The sequence below is a fragment of the Electrona antarctica genome (assembly GCF_951216825.1).
Source record: "Electrona antarctica genome assembly, chromosome: 2".
Taxonomy (NCBI): Eukaryota; Metazoa; Chordata; class Actinopteri; order Myctophiformes; family Myctophidae; genus Electrona; species Electrona antarctica.
Window position 1 is genome coordinate 19,461,411 of NC_136807.1, and position 25,108 is coordinate 19,486,518.

The following is a 25,108-nucleotide window of genomic DNA, read 5'->3' on the forward strand; positions in this document are numbered from 1 at the left end:
AGTGATGTGGAGTTTTATCTAGAAACTAGGGCTTATTCATTCAATGAATAATCAATCGTTAAGCACGTTTATTATACACCAATGAATCATTTAACCACATAATCTTTGTACTTAAATGTGGATCTACAAGTTATTTTCTTTCTTTCTTTTTACATTTTTGAAACCTTTTTGCCTATAACACAACAAATTAGCCATTATTAGATTAGTTTGATGAATTTATCTTACTCCTACAACATTGTGGAAGTCAACAGGACTGGATCAACGTACCATCTTCAGGAACCACGGTGAGTGTGACAGACGTGCCAGCCTCTTTGATAAGCTGGACTATGTCGTTGTGGGACAGCTCCATAATGGACTGGTCGTTGACTGCAGAGATGCGGTCTCCCACCTTCATCTGCCCCGTGCGGTCAGTAGGACTGCCCTCGATGATCCTGCCAATCTTGTGTGGGATAACTGCCGCAGAGAAAACAGACACATTTCAACTTAATGTTTTGCTCGATGACTAGCTTGGTTGCATATGTCTGACCTGCATTCAGTTTACAATTTAGGCATTCAGCAGACGCTCTTAATCCATACTGTAAATCACTCTTAATCCAGAGCGATTTACAGTAAGGAAGAACAAGGCATGTAATACATCAAGTACATAAAACATATTCGTCAAGAATCATACGTAAGCTAAGAACCTAACATCCGTCTAACAGTGTAATATCTATTTAATGAAATTATGCGTATACACTAGTGCTATGACTACATAAAATGCTATCTAATTACATAAGTTGAGTTGCTCTTACATGTACATGTACATGTTACCAATCTCGCTGATCATTTTATTTCTGTTCTAAGAGCTAGTCTGAAAAGGTGTACATCATCTGCTAAAGCAGCATTTCTCAAAGTAGAACATTATTTTACTCTTATGTGTAATGACACATTTTCTGTGAAGCTTCATATCTGTAAAATGTTCAGCCAAATTAAATAAAAAATGCACAATGTGTGACAGTCACAGTGACAAGAGAAGTGATGTCTCTTTATATCTTACCACCAGGTGGTGGCTTGTTCTTGGATGTGAGAATGACAAAGCCGAAGCCCTCGTTTTCTTTACGCTGCAGGGTGACATCGAAGCACGCCGGCCGACAGGGTTGGGCAGGCTGGCTGGTGCTGGGCCCCTCGATGCGAGGCGCCTTTGGAGAGCCATTGACCAGGACAGAAGCCACCTGCGGGGGCTGCTGACTGCCCTCCTGCTCTCCACTGCAATCTGATATATGACAACACAGGATGACCACAGGAGGGAATATTAAATATCAGTTGCGTTCGTAGACATCAGTGGGAATGACACCATTTTGTCAGTCTGGCATCCTTGAGAGCCTACAACAAAAAATACCACTTTCTCAAAGTTATATACATTCATTTTCGTTTGTGTTGCATATCTAAAATTTGAGGTATTAAATATATATATTAAATATACATATATTTGATCTAGTTGATCTTGATCTGTTAATTTGTTATTCTAGAGCAGGTGCGGAAAGTTCTTATAAGGACAGTGGGTGCCCCCCCCGCCCCGCCCCCCAGTGCGGGAGCGTACTTGCCTATTAGTTTGCATTGCACAGTGCGCTATTTCCAAACGCGCCCATTGTGTCAGTGGGTGCTTCAGCCCTCAAGCACCCCCGGACTCGACACCGCTGTTCTAGAGTTAAAGGAGAATTCCATGCTAGAAGGCTTTCTTACCTTTCTTTGTAGTTGTTACGTCCCCACCAAAGAGGTCCAGGTGTTATTTTGTGCAAAAGCTCCTTATTGGCTATTTCCCTTAGCATAAGCCCTAAATGAATTGCATTGAATGGGAATTGAATGGGGCTATGGGGTGTTGTGCTAATTCGCTTATTTCCATCGCTCAAAATTATATATTTTTTGTATATATCCTCTCTTCATAATGTAAATAATATCCCAAGCGGCACAGTTTACTACTTATTTTGATGGGAATAAGCGAATTAGCACAACACCCCATAGCCCCATTCAATTCAATGCAATTCATTGAGCGCTTATGGTAGGGGAAATAGCCAATAAGGAGCTTTTGCACAATAAAACACCTGGACCTCTTTGGTGGGGACGTAACAACTACAAAGAAAGGTAAGAAAGCCTTCTAGCATGGAATTCTCCTTTAAGCTGATGTTCCACAATAAAGATCCATGTCATCCAGATCCATGTGTTAGTTGTTTTGTGGCGTTTCTGTTTTGTCAGATGCCGTCTGGGAATCACTTTTTGAATTGAATCAAGGTGCAATTTTGTAAAAAATAGACGCTTCAGTTCTGCAACATGATCAGGAAGGTTGTTTACCATACATCACTTCCAAAGTAATTTCAGAAAATGCTTGTAAGGTACTATTTGTGGAATTCTTATTTGTGGTTGTAAACAAGGCTGCGTTAAGCAGGGGTCGGTGCTGCTGAAATTCAGATTTATTTCTTTTTTACTCTATCCTTTGAGATGTAAATCAACACTACTGGCTGGCTGGTCTATCTCAACTCCAATCAGCTTCACCAGACAAACAAACAATCTGTGTTTAGTAAACATCTTTCTTTTTTTGCTGCAATATGTACTGTAGTCACCCAGTGAAGGTGTCATTCCTCGTTTTCAAGTGGAAAACCAAAGATAACCCAGTCATTGGGCTACAGTATATGCATTATGCACACAGAATAACTCTTCCTACTTTCAGGCTTGCTTCCCTACTTCTTTCACAGGTGTTACTTACCGATGACATTAGTATCATCGGTAAGTAACAGATCCATTTAGTGTGCAGTAATCTCTCAAGAACAGATTCTGTGCTGCGCTACCAAATCTGTCAGCAAGGCCATTCAGAGTTGATAGTGGGGATGAAAACACAGGCACACCACAGGAGGTGGAGGGCTGAGGGCCGACCACTAGGAGGCGAGCCAAATTAGTTTGCGATGGTTTTTGAAAACCTTATGCCCATACCCAACACCATGCCAAAATTCAAAAAGTAGTTACCAAGTGCATAATTGTTATGATCTTTTACATATTAAATCCCAGTTTATAGGCATTTTGGCTCATTTTAGCCACCATGGACGCCATCTTGAAAACGATGCCTTTCTGGTTGTTTGCACAGCTTTTTGAAATCATTACACCACGCCAATATTCAAAAACTAGTCACCAAAAGCCAAATCTTTACAAGTGCGACCCCAGCTATGCCCTAACCTTGCCTCACCAGGCTTTCCACCTCGGAGGAAAGCCTGGTCTCTGTTCCAAAAGTGCCATATGATCCGGTCGGGAGCGGATGATATAGTTACGTGATGTTGTAGTATTGCTTTGTAGTCATCAGGCAGGAACAATCAAACGAAACTTATTTTTCCTTCAAACCGGAAGAATAACAATAAAAGCTCTCATAGCCTGTAGCTTTTATTGAGAAAAATCGGTTTGAGGGAAAAGGAAGTTCCGGGAGATTGCCGACTACAAAACAATACTACAACATGACGTAACGATATCATCCGCTCCCGGCCGGTTCATGAACCCGAAATGAAATGGTGCCCAGGCTAGCTATGCCCCCAGAGGCAAATTAAAAGGAAACAAACAGCAGAGGGTGCTCCTTTGCCGATGGGTTCCCAGATAGTTTGTGCAGTGTATCTCAAACTTTTTAATTTGAAGGACCCCCATAACTCTGAGAGTGTACAAATGGAACCAAATGGACCCAGAGTTACACACCCGTACAGGGCCATTTGGAACCCGAGCAACGAAGTCTGACGTCAATATCGGTAGAGGGCGCAAATCCACTTCATGTACTTCTTATTTGCATTGTAATCCCCATAGGGGGATTTTTCTTTTTTTATATATATATTTTTTATCATAGGGGGATTTTAGATCACCTCATATAAGAACTGTGATTGAAATCCTGGCCGTTTCACTCATATGGATATGAAGAATCAACTGAGAGAAAACGCTATTGTTACTGCCACTGAATTAGTTACATTTTCGCTAGAAACATATATGAGTGACTGACTGTCGCAAACGATACAGAGATGCCTCCCTGACAATAACGCAGAGACAGCTTGTTTATTTTACTACTAAGCATATTGCTTATATGAAACGATTTAAAGATGACCCCATGTTATTCTCCATAGAGAAATGACTTCCGTGAACCAGGCAGAACCAGGGGATGAGTGAGTGAGCCAATCAGGCATGTAATGCAACAATACGCCAGCACAAGCCAAGGCTCTAGATTGAAATGCCAACTTGTCAAACTTGCATTACAGTTGATAATCTATGTAGAAAATTATAAATACATGTTTAAGCTTATAACATATAACTGTTTATAAAGATAGCAGTGATTGGTCCTATTTTTGGCCATTACATCATTACATTTGCCAAGTCTGAAGACAGAACAGCTGATGCAGCTTTCCGCTGTGACAGTACATGATGTGAAACCGTGTCATGCTGAGCCATGCATGTACTGTATATACAGTATCTGCAGTGGTGGACAGTAACTAAGGACATTTACTTTAGTACTGTACTTAAGTACATCTTTGGAGTATTTGTTTCTGTTTTGCAAGGTCATGACTTTCACTCCGCTACATTTCAAATAGAATAGTTTTTATTTGGACTCCACTGCTTTTCTACAGTAGGTAGGAAACTTACAAAAATAGATTATTAACCCATTCAGGCCTGACGTCGAAAAAAAAAAAAAAAAAAGTTGTCTAAATCATGACAATTTTCGGAAAGATTTGAGGCACATTTTAAAGATTTTTCAAAAATAGCAGACCTTCAAGTTCATAGCGCGCCACTCGGTGGCGCGCTATGAGCTTGTAGATCTGCTATTTTTCAATAGCTAAATTATAACAATGTTTAAAACACCAAAAGGGGTTCCCGCCCCAAAATGGGTTAATGGTTAATGTGGTTAAACGCTAACGTGACATGGATGCGTTCCAGGTCTCAATGGATTAATGAACGACCTAAGCCCTATCACGCATCGCACTGCAACACGTTGTATTCTTTGGAAATGTTCTAAATGTCAATACAGTAATGCATTGATATTAACAACAGTGGTGGACACAATATAGTGTCCACCACCATATGAACACTATGCATGTGCGGCCACCTGGACATGCCCACCTGGACATGCCCAGATGGGCATCTGCTGACATTGCTATTAGTCTGCACATACCCCAGCAGAGTTTGGGCTGTGTATGCTATGTCTGGACTATGAATTGACACATTGTAATGCTATGTTTGTCCTAGTGATGGTGACAACATACCACACTACCTTTCAATGTGTTCACTGTCCAAAGATTGTTCTCCAATCTCCATACACTCTGGTGATCTTACATCTTTACGGTGCATAAAGATGTAATGACAGTCCGTTCATTTAATGTTTTCTTGGAATATTTTTGGGCAGACACTCTGCAACATCTAGATTCTAGATGTATGAAAAAAGGGAATTTGCAGGTATAAAAATATATACAATAATATTATTAATAATAAGTATGAAACTGTTCATAAAAGTCTCATTCAGTCTTCTCAACAATGCTATTCCCTGTCAAATGTCAAAAGCTGAGGCTTTACAACACAGAAATGCTTACACCTGCAAAATAACCACCTAAAAGTCAATTTCAGCATAAAACCCTTTGTTAAGACTTACCCCCAATGTAGGGGATCAGAGAGAAACTCCAACATCAAAGCCTTTCTTACAGGCTTTCCTGTAGCGTCCTGACCTAGGAAATTCTAGATCTGAATTTACGCGTGGCTTGGTGTTTAAAGCTGCAATACAGAACTTTTTTAGTGGATAAACTGTTATTTTAAGCAATCTGTAATAAGGTAGCACATGTGCAGTGGTTTGAGGTGGCCTCTCTACTCTTAATGATCGATAATGATGCAGTTTGGGTAGGATCACTGGTTGACAAAAGGTATTGCATGAATCTCATGCTCCTCTGTCCAAGCGGTCATTCCAACTTGGCTCAGCAGTAGAACTTTCAGCCCTTTTGCGGAATCCCGGGTAGGACATATTGTAGTGTACATGTTACGGATTGCAGCTTTAAAGTCCTCAGGGAGTAAATAATATATACTGTAAATATTTAGAGTTAATCCACCTGGATCAGACCCACCTGTGTGAGTCAGTTTCCTGCGGACGGTGAGCATGACCTGACCATTGCGGGCAGCATTGGTCATCAGATCCAGAACTTGTTTGTGGGATTTTCCCTTGACTGGCACGCCGTCTATACAGAGCAACTCATCCCCTGCTCGCAGGCGCCCGTCCTTCTCAGCGGCACCGAGGGGCACGATGGCCCCGATGTACACCTGCAGAAACCAAGGAGTAGCGGCCATTAATGTAGCCCAACATAGCCATTACAAAAAATATATTGTTACCAATAACGTTCGATAACTGTCAATTCTCTATATTATTTTCTTTTTTTAGCTCCCCTGTCTGCTTTTATAATTTTAGCATTACCTACTTTTCTGTGAGCTTTCACATAAATGTGCGAAATGTGCATGTTTGCTAGGCTTTTTGCACTCTTTTTGAACTCAGGCCTGGATTGCAATCACACTCCAACTCTGATCAGCTGTATTTATTGTGTTCAGATTCACAACATGTTGTGAATAGATTGTAGAATAGATCAACTATTTTTGTCACGGGCGTCAGAACACTGTCGTACAAAACTGCATATAAATGTGGCATCAGTGTACGAAGCTTACCGGCTGATCTGGTCCTTCGCCTCCAAGGACCCTGAAACCAAAGCCTGACTCCTGGTTCCTCTTGATGAACACGTCCAGGTCCTTGGTGTTGGGGGCTAAAGAAGGAATCAGAATTTAAATAAGGATTAACCCATTTTGAGCGGGAACCCCTTTTGGTGGTTACATACATTATGTTATAATTTAGCTATTGAAAAATAGCAGATCTACAAGCTCATAGCGCGGCACCGAGTGCCGCGCTATTAACTTGTAGGTCTGCTATTTTTGAAAAATCGTTAAAATGTGCCTCAAATCTTTCAGAAAATTGTCATGATTTAGAAAACATTTTTTTTAAATTTCGACGTCAGGCCTGAATGGATTAAAGGAATATTAGGCCTGGGGGTCAGAACTAGTCAGTGAGATTATTCATGAAGGCCATTTTTTTTTACTTCTAGTATATCATGGAAAATATTATTTTCTGAATTCAGACATTCACCAAAAATGTGATAAAACAAAAGCATTACAGTATACCGTTGCTGTCGGGTAGAAACCTTGCATATCTAAATTTCCAACTATTTTATATTTTTTGTAAATGAATGCTACATTGTCGTTCAATCGTGTCACACAAAAGCGGAAATAGTCAATGATTTGAGCTTGTAGATCGGCTATTTTTGCTACTTTTGAAATTTTCTAAAAGCGAAGATGGATTAGTCTGTTTTATAAATATTTAACTAATGAAAAGTATGTGAATATTATAACGTGAAATGAATGGACCTCAGTGAGGTCGGGGAGAAGCAAACCACGCCTACTATATTTAGGAGACCATTTGTAGGCTTTGTGTACCAATGGAACGCAGGTTATTTTCTATAAAGAAAGAATAAAAAAAACATTTGAGACATACAAGGTTTCCACCCGACAGTAACGATACGCATGTTGGGGAGGTTGTGAACCAAATAAACATGAGAATCAATTCACTGCCGTGTCTTTTGCAGTGAACCTACGTTTGCTGTCCAACAGGGCCTTGGACTTGAGGTATAGTTCGGAGGGGTCAGGTTTGGGAGAGGAGGAGCGCAGCAGGGTGTTGGAAGGGAAAGGCAGGGGCTGGGGGTGGTACTCCGGGGGGCTCAGGGTCTCCGTGCTGCTGGTACTCAGCTCCTGTCGGGGCTGCAGGGGCACAGGCTGGCCAGCTGGCTGGGCTACTGGATGGGGCATCTGCTGGGGAATCAGCTGGGACACGGCTTGGGACGCGGGGGCCGTGCACTGAAACACAAATATTTTACATTCAGAAGAGTGATAGCTGAGCCAAAACTACATGGCCGACATTCATTTCAAACTGAATTCACAACAGCAAGGGTAGTGATTTATTTTTGTTAGAATTTTTGAATTTGTTTTAATGGCTAGTTGACGCCTATTTCAGACCACAGCTCTCTTCTGGTTGGCTGCTGCTTTGTCTCGCCGCACTGAGGCGAGAGGCATTGATACATTTTTCTCAACTTTTCTGCTCTGCCTTTTGCTGGCTCTGCCACCGGCTGCAGTGTACAGTAGAAAGTGGCGTGTAGAAAGTGTCGGTCCTCTCCATAGGCAATACATGGAACCTTGCCACTTTCTCAGAACACAGGAGTGGAATACCACAGCTGGTTGTGAATTCGGTGTAATGTAAGTAACTGTAAGTTGGACTTTTTCAGTTTTTTCACTTCACTTCAGTTTTTTCACTTTTTCATCTCCTCTATCCCCTTTTAAAGAGGCAGGCCATAAGGAGAACCGCTGGAACCAACTGTAGAACATCCTATAACATCTTAAACACTGAGACACAGGAGGATGTTAAGTTACCGTTTGCCAGGAGCCAGTACATTTACATAGAACAGTCATTCCCGCTAATGTCCCTGAATAATGTAACTTCCACTGCTAACACTGTGCACAAGCTTCCTGGTGCTTGCGGGTAACCGAGGCAAAGTTGTAGCATTCTGTTCAATTATTCAGCAGTAGTCTTATCCTCTGCATCTCCTTGCTTCAGCGTAGGCTTGAAGAACATCTTACAGATTTAACTGAGCTGGGCTCCTTTGGCAGAAGCTGGACTGCACGAGATATGATCTGTAAAGATGTGAATTTGTAAGAGCAATTAGAAGAACTTCCAACTCACCGGCTTCAGTGATTTCACAGGAGAGGTCTGGCCTAGAGAGAGAGAGAGAGATGAATGAATGAATAATAATAATAATACGTGAATGAGAAAAGCAGACATTTCAAGACTCAATGTTTATTTGTCAGTACAACTCATACAGGTACAAGCAGTGAAAAGTGATTAGTCTGCAATACTGTGCCAAAAGAACAACAATAATAATGAAGATAAATTAAGATATACTAAATTACTAATAAGATAAAGTTTTGTGCAATATCGGTTAGAACAATCATTTATGTATGTATTTCTGACAGCCAGCAGGAAACAGCTCTTGTTGGATATAAAGGATTAGCCAGTGACGGTATAGCAGAAGTTTCTCCTACCATAAGCTAGGACCCAATATATGAAATAAATCGATATTTCCCTAAGAAGTTCACACACACACACACACACACACACACACACACACACACACACACACACACACACACACACACACACACACACACACACACACACACACACACACACACACACACACACACACACACACACACACACACACACACACACACACACACACACACACACACACACACACACACACACACACACACACACACACACACACACACACACACACACACACACACACACACACACACACACACACACACACACACACACACACACACACACACACACACACACACACACACACACACACACACACACACACACACACACACACACACACACACACACACACACACACACACACACACGTTGTGGCATAACTCAGTCAGTAGGTGGCAGTGTATTCCAGCAGCAGTATGTATGGATTATTGTGCCACAACATGAGAAAACAGAGAGGGGGCCATGGCAAAATATGCCATTCTTTAGGAATGGCATATCTCTCTTTGCTGTTCTAGTAACCTGCAAGGTGGTTCATAGACACATATACTATGCTCAGTTCCAGAGACAATGCATGATCATTCTACTGGCAGAGGTACTGTATGAAAGAACACGTTTCTTTTCTACTATGTCTTTGTTTGAGTACAGTTATAAAACATGAGCTGGTGAAAACTCCCACTTGACAAATCGTAACCTTATTGCTCTGGGGGGAGTCAGTGCCTCTACAGTACATATCCCTTAGGGTACTGGCTTACAAAACAGCACAAGAGATTTTTGTTTGCTGCCATCATATTGAAGGTGAGCTTTAGCTGCTGGCGGACAGAAAAGCCCAACTTAATCCGTGGTCTCTGACCAACCTGCGGGCAGCCCAGCAGATGTGTTTGTTCTTCAGCCCGGAAGGCTGTGATCTTGACTCATCCAATGCACTGATTAATATTTATTCCCAGAGCAAAATAAAGATAATGTGAGTAAGATTGTTAACAAGGACAATTTAACATTCCACTGCTCTCTCTCTGAAACACGCAAGCACGCACGCACACGCACACACGGAGTGCATGGAAGGACAGCGCACACACCCACACAGCAGGGAGGGCTACCAGCAGCAGCACGCGCCCAGGACAAGCCCCTGGAGCTCAGAGTAGAGCCCGCCAGAGAACACCTGATACGTGGGAGGTGCAACCCTGGATCTCCTGAATCTAGGCTACTGCACTGCAGTGTAGGACAAAATGGAACAATCGTGGCCAACCAGTAACACAGACCCCTCTTTGAATGTGACAGAAAGGCTGTGATCACCCGCCCCCCCAGCCTGCCATCGTCGGTAGCCGACACCATCGTATGGATTCATTCATTCATCCGTGCATATCTGTCTCTTATGCTCTGTAGGACACTGTGTATCGACGCAGCAGGTGGGCCAAAACCACCATCTTTCTCGTTATGCTGCCCCCAGTGGAGATGGCCATGTGTGCCTGTCCTGCTGTTTGGGAAGGTGCACCGGGAGTGGCGGGGTGGCAGAGAGTTAGTGTGGGCCAGAGCTTGAAATTGCTTTATTGGGGTGGGTTAGTGTGGCCAAGCAAGGGCAGGCTGGTGGGTGGCCCGAAGGGCCAGAGGCTGCATATCATCACAGCACGGCAGAGTATTTAAACATACCGGTCAGGCTGTTTACATCTCATCACACACCTCCACTGCATAATGATGCACCTATAACCTAACTGTATGATTAAATGGACAATGTTGGCCCGGGCAGCTGGCGTAGCGGTCCAGGCACATAGGCTCAATGTAGCCTGACATCGTGGCGCTGGTTCGAGGCCCGATCCTGATGGCCTTTGCTCCGTGTCACTCCCCATCTCTCTCTCCCCATTTCCTGTCAACCTACTGTGTTATTGTTCAGGCAAAAGCCTCAAAAATAAATATACTTTTTTAAATGGACAATGCTGCTGTCTCTTGCTCTCAGTCAACTCATACGCCAAGTCATACTGTATGTACAAGCTCAGTGCGTCGACACCGTTTTCCCTCTGTGTGATATAGAAAAGATTTCACCTAGAAGTAACACCAGAGATGTACAATAATGGCAACCAGCAAGTTACTATGATACTATAATGACACCCTCATAAGGACATGGCACTTTCGTTGGCCCACCTGATGTCATTTGAGGTTTTATCTTATCTTTATCTTATCTTACTGTATCTTACCTCCTCTGAGCACAAGCACGTTGACCTCGCTGCCGACCGGGAGGTCCTTGAGGATGTCCACCACCTGGGAGTGGCTGAGCGTCTGCACGTTCTGCCTGTTGATCTCCTTGATGACGTCGCCCTTCAGCAGGCCACGACACCACTGGGCGTCCAGGATCATCTTCACTTTCTGGCCCAGCGGGCAGTCGGCGATGGCAAAGCCGAACCCTCCAGGCCCCTTCACCAGGGGCACGCTTACCAGCTCCGGCTGTAACAGAGTCATGGGCTCAGGGGCTTCCGGGGCGTGCAGGTGAGCATGGTGGTGCGTTTGATGATGGCGCCCTCCGTTGGTCATCATGGCCGGCACCACTGCTGCGGCCTGCCTCGAGAGGGTCCCCCCGTCAGTGTAGTGGTGGTCCCGGTGGTTGGAGGCGGAGGGGGAGGGGGACGCCTCCTTGGAGTTGCTGGCCTCTGCCGAGGCGTCGTCGCTGCTGCCGGTGTCCTCAGGCAGCGGGTAGCCCCGACAGAGGACCATGTCTACGTACTGGTTGACTGGAATGGCTTGGAACATCTGCACCACGTCGGCATGCGTCTTCCCCAGCACACAGTTCCTGTTGATCTCCACGATCACGTCACCTGAGAGGAGCGAGGAGTCAGTTTATATGGTTAGTGCATTGATTCTCAGCCTGTTTCATTTCAAGGACGCCCAGTTGGATTTAGTTCCATTTGTACTCTCTCAGAATTTTAGATCCAAAAGGGTCCATTTGGACCCCTGGTGGTCCCAAGACCGATATTGAGAAACAGTGGCTTTTGTGGACAAGAAAATAATCGTGAATCGGAAGATTGCCAGTTTGAACTTCTTCTCACTTGGTCTATGTGTCAAAGTGTCTCTGAGCAAGACACTTAACCCATTAACAGTCCGACTTTTTCCTGTATGCTCAACAGAGCTATTCGAGCAACAATCGGCATCTGCTGGGTAAATGGAGAATAGTAATTTCCCCTCCCCCGTGGACCAGTAAACACTCTCTCACACCTTCCTCTCTGATGTAGTGTAGATTAGAAAACGTGTGACTTGGACAAGGACACAATACAGCCAGGCAATGGGAAATCATTGCCGTTCAACAGCAGAGTGACCTGCGGAGCTGAATAGACAGGCTTGCAGAGACATGAGTGATAGGTGTGGAGCAGCCATTCATTTCACAACGGTGAGCATTCAGTCTGCAGCGTGCCACGGAAATGATAAAATGACAAAAAGTAGTACCCGAACAAAAGTTGCATCAGTGCTTTCAAACGACCCCGATGGAATTCATGTTTTAGATCAATTATAAGGCTTAAAGGCTGAGGGAGATTTTCTGATTAATTGAATATGAAGGACCCCAATGAAAACAAGCCACTGGGCTTTATTGCAGACCATGTATTGAACTGTACTTTCCTGTGCTTTTTCTGCAAACTGTTAATAAAGTATTCAATCAATCAATCAATCAAAGATTCATTGAATAGGCCCAGGCGGCTGGCGTAGCCGTCTGGGCATCCTGGCTGGCAATCCAGTCTGGCAGTGTGCCGCGGGTTCGACTCCCGATCCCGTCGGCCTTTACTGCGTGTCACCCCCCACCCCCCCATCTCTCTCCCCATTTCCTGTCAGCCTACTGTATACCTATCCCTCTATAAAAATAAAAAGGCGAAACCCAAAAAATATCTTTTCACTGAATAAGTGCACAGTAAAATCCTATTTGAAACTCTGATTGGTTGCATTTGTACACTGAGTCAAATTAATGTCAAGGATTTTTGTGTAGATAGAATCTGTTTGTCTCCTCCACCATCAATGTTTGCTCAGCAGCAGCAGCCACATCATTGCAGAAACTGTGAGAGAGTGAATGACTGTGAGATCATCAAACTGAAAGCGAGAGGTCACTGACCCGCAGTTCTCTACTTCTGCCTTACATCTCCCTATGAGGAGGAAGGTCCCGTCGTCATTGACCTGGCTCAGATAGGCCTGAATGGCTGGTTAACTGTAAGCGCTCTGTGGGGGATTTACTCAACCTACACAGTCAATTCCCTAGCAAACACAGCAAAAGGTTTCACTCTTTAAATGAGCTCCACATGCCAACTGTGAGAGCCATTGCACAACCATGGCTACACACAGAAAAATAATAGCCGTCTCTCTAAGCAAATGCAAAACATTGAACTCTTCGATTGTGAGCAGGGCAGACTTTTAAATACTTTCAGGAACCGCACAAGGGCAGTGAGATGCTATCTTAGTAGAGTTATGATGCATGATTTATAGGTGGTTGCATGCCGCTCTGTGCGCCTAACGTAGCAGATATACAGTAAGTTGCAGCACGACTCGTGAGCTTGTCGATTTTCGGACTAAATGCAACTAAATATAAAACACTCTTAACCACTAGATCCAGAGCATCCCAACTCTGGGGGGGAATATTCACCAAACATAGTCAATCTAGAAGCTTGTGGATGTGAGCTTGTAGATCTGATATTTTTGGTGAAGAAGTGGTGTAGAGCAAAAAAGGGGTCCAACTACAGATGCAATTCAGGTGTAGAGGATTTAAATGATTGATGCAATATCCAGATCCAGTAAGAGTGAGGAATGTTTTTTCTTTCTGCCAAGCTGGAGGTACCGTCTCCACAGTGGTGGGCCTGGGTGGGCCTGGGTTCCAGCCTGAATCGCTGTGTTCCGTGTATTTGTTTTGTCACTCGCTACTCAGGCTACTCAGTCTGGCCAGCAGGCAGCAGGCTCGTTTTTCATAATGTCAACTGTTACATTGCTGTTGCTGATACGTCATCAGCCAGCGCTACTCTGTCCATGCTTTTCTCACTCGAGAGAAAAACCTAGGGTAAAAAGTAAACTTGATTCAGTAGTCCACTATGTCAGATTCAGTAGTACAAAGAAAAGTGACGGCTGTGTGGGGTGAGTTTAGTGAATGATACGTAGTACGTTGCAGGGCAACAGCAGTGCAGTGCAGTAGCTGTGCAGTGGACATGCAGTGCACATTAATACGACGTCAAACTGGTGTTTTTCTTTTCTTTTTTCAACCTGCACCACAGACCAATCAGAAGCCACAGGTTGATTTCACCCGTTTACATGTCCACCTGCCTTGGAGATAGGACTCCTGGTTGGAATTTAAAAAGGTTCCACCTTAAATATTTGTTTACCACAACATTTACCATTCAGCCCAATAGTCATGAATACGAAAAGGAGCCCACTGCTTGCTATTATTATCCCCTGAAACTAAAATGCATTATGTTTTTATATTATTCTATCAATTACCCTCCCACTCAAGGGGAATGAACAATGAAAACAATAACTCTCTCTCCACTTCCAGTTTGGTGTTCATTCCTAGCAATAGCACCGATGTGGCTCTTAAAATGTGCAGTGCAATCAATATTCCTCTTATGTGGATCCCATGGCGCTTTGGCAACAGTGATTCATATCACTACCATTGCCACACATGTGATCACGGTCTTCATATATATTATGCACTAAAAGAAAATTTACGGAGCCACTAACATGCAAGGATGACAAGCCCCAGTGCATTTATTGGAAGCATATTGGGGTAGATATATATTGCATACAGGTCTATTCAATTCAGAATATATGGGCACACTGTAGATAACTGTAGATAAGCAGTCTCATAATGCTCTGTCTAATATATGGCTCCCCATAATATCTGGACACCCACCATAAACAGAACACCCGCGGCCATTGTTGATGGAAGTCGATTACAGTTGGGGGCAGAGCTGTGTAGCTCATAAACATTTGTCCTTGTTGGATCAAGCATTGTGACATTCACAGGAATGTTTTGTTTGTATGCTTTTTTGGCGCCTTGTAAATTATTGTTTGTATATGTACAGCATGCAGCAGCCTTAACACCAAGGACACGAAGAGTCGAACCAAAGTTAATATGTAAAGTCCTTACGCATCCACACTCTTATCGACACTACATACTTTACTGTGAGTACACAGTCAAATGGTAAAAAAGTGGAAGTTAAATGAACACTGAGGATTTGACTGTGTAGAACATATGTGGGTTACTTGTGGGACAGATACCTGAGGCGATCTTGTTGTCGTGTGCGGCAGGCCCTTCTGGGAGGACGTTCTTGACCTGGAGGAACTCGTCTGGCCGGTCTCCACCGATGATGGTGAAGCCGAACCCCTGGGGGCTCTTCCTCAGTGCCGTCTGCAGGATGGAACCTTGCAGCTGAGCCGGGTCCCGTGTGAAACGCCGCACCCCTCCGCCTGACTCCTCTGGTGTGCATGGATAGAAGTAGACATGAGGAAGAGAGGAGTGGGGGGGGGGGGGGAGAGAGAGAGAGAGAGAGAGAGAGAGAGAGAGAGAGAGAGAGAGAGAGAGAGAGAGAGAGAGAGAGAGAGAGAGAGAAAGAGAGCACAGTGGAATGAGAACAGGATGGATGCGTCATTAAATGTGTCATTATTGTGATCTCGGAACGTTAAATTGTCCTTGTTAACAATCTTACTCACATTATCGGTATTTTGCTCTTGCAATAAATACTAAGCAGTGTCTTATGAATGAAATGGGATGTGATCACTTTTCATCCATTGCTAGGCTGAACGTTAAATGAAGCCATAGCAGTGTTGCATGGCATGCTGCCATGGGGACCTGTTCATGGTATTTTGCCACGTCGCTTGAAGAAGGATGGAGTATTTTTGTGTCAGGTGCAAGTAAAGGTGGCCTTACACTAGCCGATTTTTTTCAATCTGAAATCTGATAGCACCACACACTACAGGATAATCGGAGCGGGGCAGAGCAAATATCAAACATTCTTGATGTGGATCGGGCCGATCCCGATCGTGCTTTGAGCGGTCGGGCACCCCCCGAGCGTAAAAAATGCCTGATTATCGGCTAGTGTAAGGCCACCTTAAGCCTTGCCGAGCCATGTGGCCCACAGGGCAGGAGCCTATCTCCTATTGTATGTTGCTGTTTTAACTGATTGCTGAATATATAATTGTATTAACGGTTTGTTGTAACTAATATTGTTGTTGTATTACTGTTTTTTTGGTATGTAATCTCGGCATCATTGTAAATGAGGGGTTCCCTCAATGGTCTCTCCGAGAATTTAAATAAAGGTTGAATGAATGAATTTCTGTAGCGTGAGGCAGCTTGACGTACATGTACATCCCCTGGACATGACGCTAGTATGTTGCTCTGAGTCTAACCACAAGGTCACTGAGGCGGGCAAGTTTTAAGTTAAAATTCAAGACAAGTGCAAGTGAGCATACATACGGTGAGTTACAGAAACGGAACTGTGCACACTGTTGCACATAATCTGTTCCGTCGTCAATCATCACTGCGCTAGCACGCTGACAAGAGTGTCTGACAGGATGATACTTACTGCGGCTAATTGAACTAGCATTAACCCATTAGAACCGGGAAAGCATCTCTGTCCTTTTACATTTTAGCTAGCTAGCTAGCTTTTATAGCAACATATCAAAAAAGGTTTTCAGAAAACTCTTAGGATTTAGAACAGTGGTTCTCAAAAATCACATTTTATCACATTTGAAGTCTTTCTCTTCTTGGGGTTCCTGGCACAAAACATTTTCAGATTGGGGTCTGCGGCCAAATACATACAGTATCATTTTGGGGGTCCTTGGCACGGAAAGGTTTGAGATCAACTGATTAAGAAGGCATTTGTAGAATCGGCCTCAGGTCTTAATGGCTTAAAGAACATGAGGTAGACGTGCACGCATTAATGCACAACCGCTTACCCACCCACCCACCCACACACTATACTGTATGCCTCAAGGAGTTGTACTGCAAATGTACTGCAGTACTGTACATGTGCAAGAGATAGTTAATAGGACAAGAGATCACACCTGGTTCTGCATATGTTTGTGGGTAAGAAAGAGTGGGAGAGAGAAGTACAGTACAATTTTATGTTATGCTTCATTTACACTCGCAGAAAATCTACAAGCTGATGCGATGCTTGTACATCGCCTATTTCCAGTGAGTGACACACGTCATACTGTACGTTGAAGTATAAATGGGGCTTCATTGGCTTGCCCTGCCCTGTGGCGTAGCACTGTGAGAATGTGAGTTACGGACTGCGTCGCTGCACACAGTGGGCCTCTCTGTTCCCACACTGATACAGTGGGGGGGGATCAATCTCATTAGTTAATGTGAAAATAGAAACCCCCTCCCCCCATAATAACTTGCATAAGTGTCATGGGATTGTGATTTGCATAATTGTTCGGCAAATTGGCTGATGAACATGACCGCTCTTGCCGAGGATTAAGTCTAGTATGATTAACATGACATCCAGGCTGTGCTGGTGTCAGAGAGAGGGTTCCTAGATTGGTTCTATGTAAATATAGTTCCTCTAAATAAGTATAAGGAATAATAAGTAAGCGGGCGCACAGAGAGAAAGATGCGATGCGCTCCTTCACAAGTCCATGTGCACGAGTATGTGTATGTGTGTGCACTCCATTCTAGGATTAAAGTCTTGTCAGACTGTGAATGATCACTTAAGGCCTTCGCTGCCTTTGTTAACGCCACACAATGTCAAGTGCCACTCACTGCCTCCCCTCGCCGTGAGAGAGCAATGTGGACGGAGGTGATGGAGGGAGGGCCGGAGAAGCGAGTACGTGCACGTGTGTGTGTGTGTGTGGGGGGGGTGGGGGTGTGTGATGGTGGGTGTGGGACTGCGGGTGCAAGTGATGAAATCCATGTTTACACAGGCATTTTTAAGCCATGGGCCCACAAAGGGACAGTCTGTTTTTCTCCAGGGCGACGTGATTATGTGAAATGTCAGCGAGGATTGTCAGCACTGTAATTATGGCTAGCGAAGTGTGGGTGCTGTGATGGGATGTGCTGCACTTCTCTGCTCCTCTCTGCTCTGCGGCGTTCTCAAGGAGGTCAGGGTCGCCAGCCCTGTCACAACAGCATTTAGAAGCCTGCCTTGGCCCCCCATCCCTCCTCCTGTTGCAACACCATTAGCCATTAATTCTCATTAACAAGGCTGGTGGGGGTACATAACGGACAAACAGCGATGGGGGGTAGAGGATCATCATCATCATCCGCAGACCCTAGAGAGGCTGAGCTATGACGCTCTGTCCAAAGGGTGTCTGGAATGAAGAGGCTGGTCTGAATACTAATCTCTTAATGAGCTCTGTGTGCATGTGTGCATGTGTGCATGTGTGCATGTGTGCGTGTGTGCGTGCGTGCGTGCGTGCGCGCGCATGTGTGTAACAATCACGAGTGAGCTTACTCATGTTATTGCAATCCTCTACACGACCTAGCAACTGTTTGAGCACAGCATGCCGGTTGCTCAGACCTGGGCAGAGGTGAGAGGCCTGCAGGAGGCACAAGTAACAAGTGACAGTAGACCAGCGAGCGATCCGGAATGTAATTAAAAATCATATAGGTCACATTTGACAAAATTAATGCGTAAATTAATTAAGTCCTCTTATCTTGCTTGCAGCACATCGCTCTCTCTCCCTCTCTGCCTGCGTTCTAGAGAGATCTTTAAACCGGCCTGACTGACAGAGCTGGCAAAGGGAGGCTTTTCCAAAGAAAGCTGAGGGCGAATGAGAGCCCCCTCCCCACTTCATAGTTGTCAAACGAATTCTGCCGCCCAGCGAAGCGCTGCTCCATTATTCAAATTGAATCTCATTGCTGCGGAGACTACAGGCTGTTTATCAGAAGCCTGTCAACTGCTGGAGGATTCATTCTCCAGAGCCATACATCTCAGCCTGTGGTACATTATGGAAGTGCCCCAGTGTTTGGTTAATGCATCTAATACCTTGTTATTCAGCAGTTTTGTTTACCCCCCCACAGGTAAGCAACAACTAAAGCACAATGCTGGAACCTGTATCCCCATACCGCTGACTCCTGTGTCCATTCCTCATAACACAGAGAAGAAGGAGAGCGAAAAACACAAGAGGAATGTCGCTGTCAGAACATCTGCCAAGCTAGAGCATGAGGAATGAATGGCAATCTGTTGACATTGTTCTGATGAGCTTACTGGACCCAGGCCGGAACCGTTTACATTCAAATTACTTGCTTTAGCGGGAATAAAGCCAGACAAAAGGAAAGTATAAATCCCTCTTTACTAGAACCTGCTGTAAGAGTAAGGATGGAGCTCGATAACCAATACCGGACAAAACCCGATAACAAGCTTATTGAGTACCCGTTATCAATATGCTTTGGACTTATCAAGCCTGTTATCGAGCATGACGTCATGTTTAAACGATCAAGACAAGAGGCGATCAAGAAAAGTGTATTGATACCTGCCAACCAGCGCTGTCCCGCCTGTCCTGTCCGGGTAAAGACAATTACGCTTTTAAAGTGATGGTATACATATTAACCAGTTAACAGTTTCTTTAATGTTATTTTATTGGTAAAAAGGTTAATTGCCTTCCGTCTGTTAGAAAAGTACTGTATTTGAAGGCCCTAGTATAGGCCCTATCGAGCAGTATAGTGGTCCTATACTGCTCGATAGTGGGCTCGATAAGAACCCGGCTCGATAAGCCTGATCGATAAAGTGCTTGTTATAAATAAAAATGAACGCACTCCATCCCTAAGAGTAAGCTAACTTGCTAGCATAATCCCTCAGCAGCCACTGCCAATTTGGAAATATTAGCATGTAGAATACAGAGTTAAAAACAAACAGCTGCCATCTTTGAGAACTCTTCATTGCTAGGATGTTAGGTTTTTTTAAACCATTTGTGATCACATCTAATCCAACTATATCCTAAATTCACAGCTTGAGCACATAAATGATGAATAAGGTGCCAGTGTATCTAATGTACATTACAGTAGTTGCTCCTTCTAAGATGGTGAATGATGGAGCTTGTACAAAAACAATTTTCACACTTTTTTTATACCTGTAAACCTGTGATGTGACCATCAATGCATGATCATAAGGACCACAATGGAAACAAGTCCCCAGGACTGTTTTGTTGTTATCCTATTAGGCTAAATAGTGTACCTCGTGCTGTTTACATTTCTGACTAATAAAGTATTCAATCAATCAACCAATCACTCAAACACTTGACTTTAACCTAACCATGGTGTTCCAATTTGGGACATGTAAACATAGACCACAATGTTCAATGAACAGGCTTGGGCCGTGGCTCAGCGGTCCAGGCAGGCACCTTGGCTGGTAATCCCTCCAAAAATAATATAAAATAAAAGATGAAAGCCACAAAAAGAAAAAACATTTAAAAAAAAAAGAAATTCAATGAACAATTCAAATGTTTCAAACTGAAATGGTCAAGAGAGGACTGGGTACATAAATACATGATTTCACTTTCCATTCATTCCACGTTATCTTTGAGCGGAACAAGATGAAATGGATAATTTAAATAAATCTGATCAGCGGCCATGCCCATTAAGCAATTCTGGACGGGAACCCCTTTTGGTGGTTTAAGCATTATGTTATACTTAGCTATTGAAAAATAGCAGATCTACAAGCTCAGATCTGAAAATGTGATCTCGCAAATCTTCGAATATAATATTCTTTCACGTTTTTAACTCAAATATTTGCTTCTGGGGGGGTCCCTGGCACAACATATTTTCAGATGGGGGTCGGCGGCCACTGTACATATAATTTTGGGGGTCCTTGAAATGAAAATGTTTGAGAACGACTGACATAGAAACATGGGTTTTTCAGAAAACTGTCAGGATTTAGAAGGCAGGGAAGTTGGAGGTACCTTCACTAAAAACGCCGGGACGCTCCACACGTCCCAAACTTTTCTCCCTTCTGGCTCGAAAAATATGGAATGCACTTCCCATCACAGTCAGAACTGCAGCCTCACTCCCAATCTTCCGCCGTAGTCTGAAAACCCACCTCTTCAGACTCCACCATGACCCATAGCGCTTGCCCTAGCCTAGCCCCCTTAGATAGCACTTTATGTAGACTTAGATAGTATTTTAAACAGACTTATAGCTTGTTACGTAGACAGCACTAGAATTGCATTTTTATGTAGAAATAGCACTTTATAGAACACATGTATAATATATAATATAGTATAGTATGTATAGTTTACATAGACACTCCACTGTTACGTTCTTAGTTTACGCTTGAGTCATGATAACTACTTTTTATATATGTGATGTATGCCATGCTTTTGTTATTTGTTTTGTTATTGCCTAATGTAAATCACTCTGGATTAAGAGCGTCTGCTAAATGCCTAAATTGTAAATTGTACTGTAGAATGGTCCTCAGGTCCAAATGGGTTAAGAGGTGAACCGAACCATAATAATGAATGTGATGTCTGCAACGAGACTCACATACTGAAGCAGGAGTAAGAAGCATGGCTTGTGGGAGGGGCTTACCCGAGGGAGCGGCCGTCAGCTGCGGTCCAGCAGTGGGCGTGTCCACACTCAGCTTCCTCTTAGCCTCCAAGACCGGGTTCTCAAACTGGGTCTTCTGGTTGATGTGGCTGCAGTCGAGTGGAGATGGGGGTTACGGTGGACAAAAAAACAACTTGAGTAACAGCACATAAACAGCATAACAAGTCCATAAAAATCCTGTGTCACACTTGCCTAATGTGGGTAGTGTGAAACCGAGGAAAATATGTAGAAAATATGTAGAAAAACCGCCAGAGAGTCCTTGATGCAGAGATGCTGTTCGTATTTATTCACACATACAAAAACAAAGGTATTTACAGCTGTACTGGATAGGTGGCCCTAGCTCCTTCCACCTCCACAATGCTACCCTGACTGCCAGGCAGTGGGAGGCCTCCCTACATATAAAGGCTAAGCCCCTCCCACTGGAACATACCACCCTGAATTGATTCCACAATTAAACCAGTACTTCATAATGGTTTGGCCCCCCTGTATCTATCGGTCCTAATGGACCCATACTCCCCAGCCAGGGCCCTGAGGTCAGCTGACCAGCGGCTCCTGACCGTGCCAAATTCTTATTACAGGTCCAGAGGCGACCGTGCTTTTTCAGTGGCCGGCCCCAAACTCTGGAACTGTTTACCCCTATATATTAAGTCTGCCCGCTCCTTAGAGGCTTTTAAATCTTTGCTTAAAACACATCTTTTCTCCCTGGCATTCAATGTTGCTTGACCTAGTTGCCCTGTCTAAATGCTTGTGTTGCTTCAATGTTGTTTTACTATATTGTTTGTGTTGATTGTATGCTTGTTATATGTTCATGTACAGCACTTTGGTTGACCTTCTGGTCTTTGTAAATGTGCTCTATAAATAAAATTTGATTTGATTTGATTTAATGTCCAGGGACAACACATATTATTCATCACATATTATACATAACTTATTATTCAATCAATTAACCATATACAAACAATATAAGATAATTAGAGTTCTCTCTATATACTCTCTAAACAAAACACGGTTGTCATGATGACCCCTACACCCAAACACACAGTTGGTAGGTGCTCCCTACAATGGAGCTACCAATCAGTCATCAATCAATATACATAGTCAAAATAACAAATATCACTCTGCAATCATAAATAATAATTAACATGTTAACCAGTCAGTCTCAGTGGCAGGTTGAACTGCCACATCCTGATTATGTGTAGCTGGTCTTTTTGACCAGTCAGAGCGCGGTGGTCACATGAAGAGTTATCACTTATGGTCTGCAATCTATTCATGGTGCATTCACACTACACTTACTCGTACACTACGCTTACTCATTCAGCCGACGTTGTCGCACTGGGATCGACTACTGTGAGTCTAAACTGACATCTAATGCTTCTGGTCTTGCATTCATCTTGTGCATATTAAGCCTCGACCGAAACTGACTCTTTGGTCTCCCGTGACAAGGCTCGTCGACAGTGCTGATCTCTATCTTTGCTGCACATGCAAACCTCTGATTTGCCTGCCTGGGGTGTGAGGTAACCTAAGCTGGGCAGGCAGCGTGGGAGATGGCACACACAGCCTCCCGACACTGTGTAAACCGCTGACCCGAGCCCTGTGGCGAGTACACATGAAGATGGGATTTACAACCCGTCTAAACTAACAGCCAAGAGTGTTACAGAATGAGTGTATGCTTTCAATACTGCTTGTTTTATTGAATCCAAATAAGAATAAATAAAAAATGTGTGGGAGGTTTGCCGTCTAGAAATGGATCTGTGGTTCTAGGGCTGATCTCACAAAGCGCAGGTCAGATCAGTGCCAACTTTCTTGTCCACGCTGCAAGTTGGCATGTAGGCCATGCTAGATATTATGTTAAATAATGTAACTCTAAAAAGGAACAACTCGTAGTCCCGATGCCAAAAAACGTTTTATTTACATTGGTAAATAAAAAGTGTTTTGGCACCGGGACTACGAGTTGTGCGACCTCTCCTTTTTAAAGTTGATCTCCCGTGGTCAGCACCTCCCTAATCTTGGTGTGTGCTCCTACCTTTTTGATTGCTTAAATATGTAACTCTAGACTCACATCTAGAGTTTGGGCCATTACGCGTCCCTCACGTTACACTTCGAACAGACCGATATGCCGATCTGTATCTGACAGTCCATGTCCCATGTCCATATATGGTCATGCCCCTTTTTGTGCCCATATATGGAGCTGCCTGCCTTGTTTGCACCTGATGCCTTGACGACAGATTGAGGTTCGAAAACATCAATTTTTGGGCATAGTTGCATTGATAACTCCTTATATGGTTATGGCCGAGTCATAGTGAGTTCACAGAGAAGATTGTGTGCACATCTCAAATGCCTACAAGTATATTTAGGCCAGGTTCTGGTGTGTTGCTGATGTGTCAGGCTGCAGGCATCAAGGCAAACATCAAGGAGGAGGAAAAAACATCCGCACACTAGTTTCTAGAGCTCCATGAGACTTACTTTTATCAAAGGCAAGGAATTGCAACGTTTCGACACTAGGTCTTCATATATATATATATATATATATATTGCCTGATGAAGACCTAGTGTTGAAACATTGCAATTTCTTGCCTTTAATAAAAGTAAGTCTCATGGAGCTCTAGAAACTAGTGTGCGGATGTTTTTTTTAATCAATATTTGATCATACTGAGGACTATGTGTTTATGTCAATACTCTCTACTGAAAATTACTTTCTATCAAACGCAAACGCACTGCGTGATAACATCATATATCTGAAAACATTTGAGGTGAGAAATAAGCAATGCAGTAACATAAGCGCGCGTCAATTAGCACTGCCCCCCCCCCCCCCCCCCTCACAGTCAGCAGTTAAGAGCCGTGGTGCTCTGGATGAGTTACCTCATCGATCCCATAGCCCGAGGGGACCGAAGTGTAGGCTGAGACTGTGATTGGTTGAGGCACAACACGTCTCCATTTCAGAAGAAACGTGGCAAAAAGTACTATTACTGGAAGTAATTGGCGGCCGGATCAGGCTAAATCATTCTTACTGAAGTGATGTTGTACTACTGACGTATAGTACCATAGATTGCCAACGTCAAAGACTGGCCACATGAAGTCATTGATCTACAAGCCATGCCACTAGACTCTGTCATAATTGTTTTCGTACATACTCGGTCAACTGTTGCCAGATGAGTAGTACCCCAAACATCTCTTAACTATATTACTGCCGCTAGGTGGCAGCATAAGCACACGTAACGTATGCCACACGGCCGCTCTCACTCTACGCTCCTTGTTTCATTTCCGGGTTATTCAGGGAGGTGGGGGCTGTTGAACACAGTCATCGTTAGCAGTAGCTCATACCCCTTAGCTATCATTACAAACAGTTACATCTGCTCAGCGATGCGATACAAACTCACAAATGATTTAGGATCGCCGGGATGCGCGACGGCTCACCA

The 25,108-nt window shown here is 43.8% G+C and overlaps 1 protein-coding gene across 2 annotated transcripts in view; it reads right to left on the minus strand.

Annotated features, from left to right (window-relative positions):
- magi3a (membrane associated guanylate kinase, WW and PDZ domain containing 3a) overlaps nt 1-25,108 on the minus strand; it is a 169,509-nt gene that overhangs the window by 12,918 nt on the left and 131,483 nt on the right. For both annotated transcript variants that reach the window (XM_079529706.1, XM_079529707.1), the window contains 9 exons: nt 21,675-21,781; nt 15,428-15,625; nt 11,386-12,000; nt 8,807-8,838; nt 7,668-7,926; nt 6,691-6,785; nt 6,102-6,294; nt 1,037-1,252; nt 268-453 (listed from right to left, as the gene is read on the minus strand). In XM_079529706.1, coding sequence (XP_079385832.1) covers nt 268-453; nt 1,037-1,252; nt 6,102-6,294; nt 6,691-6,785; nt 7,668-7,926; nt 8,807-8,838; nt 11,386-12,000; nt 15,428-15,625; nt 21,675-21,781 — 1,901 coding nt within the window. The remainder of the gene's footprint in view (nt 1-267; nt 454-1,036; nt 1,253-6,101; nt 6,295-6,690; nt 6,786-7,667; nt 7,927-8,806; nt 8,839-11,385; nt 12,001-15,427; nt 15,626-21,674; nt 21,782-25,108) is intronic.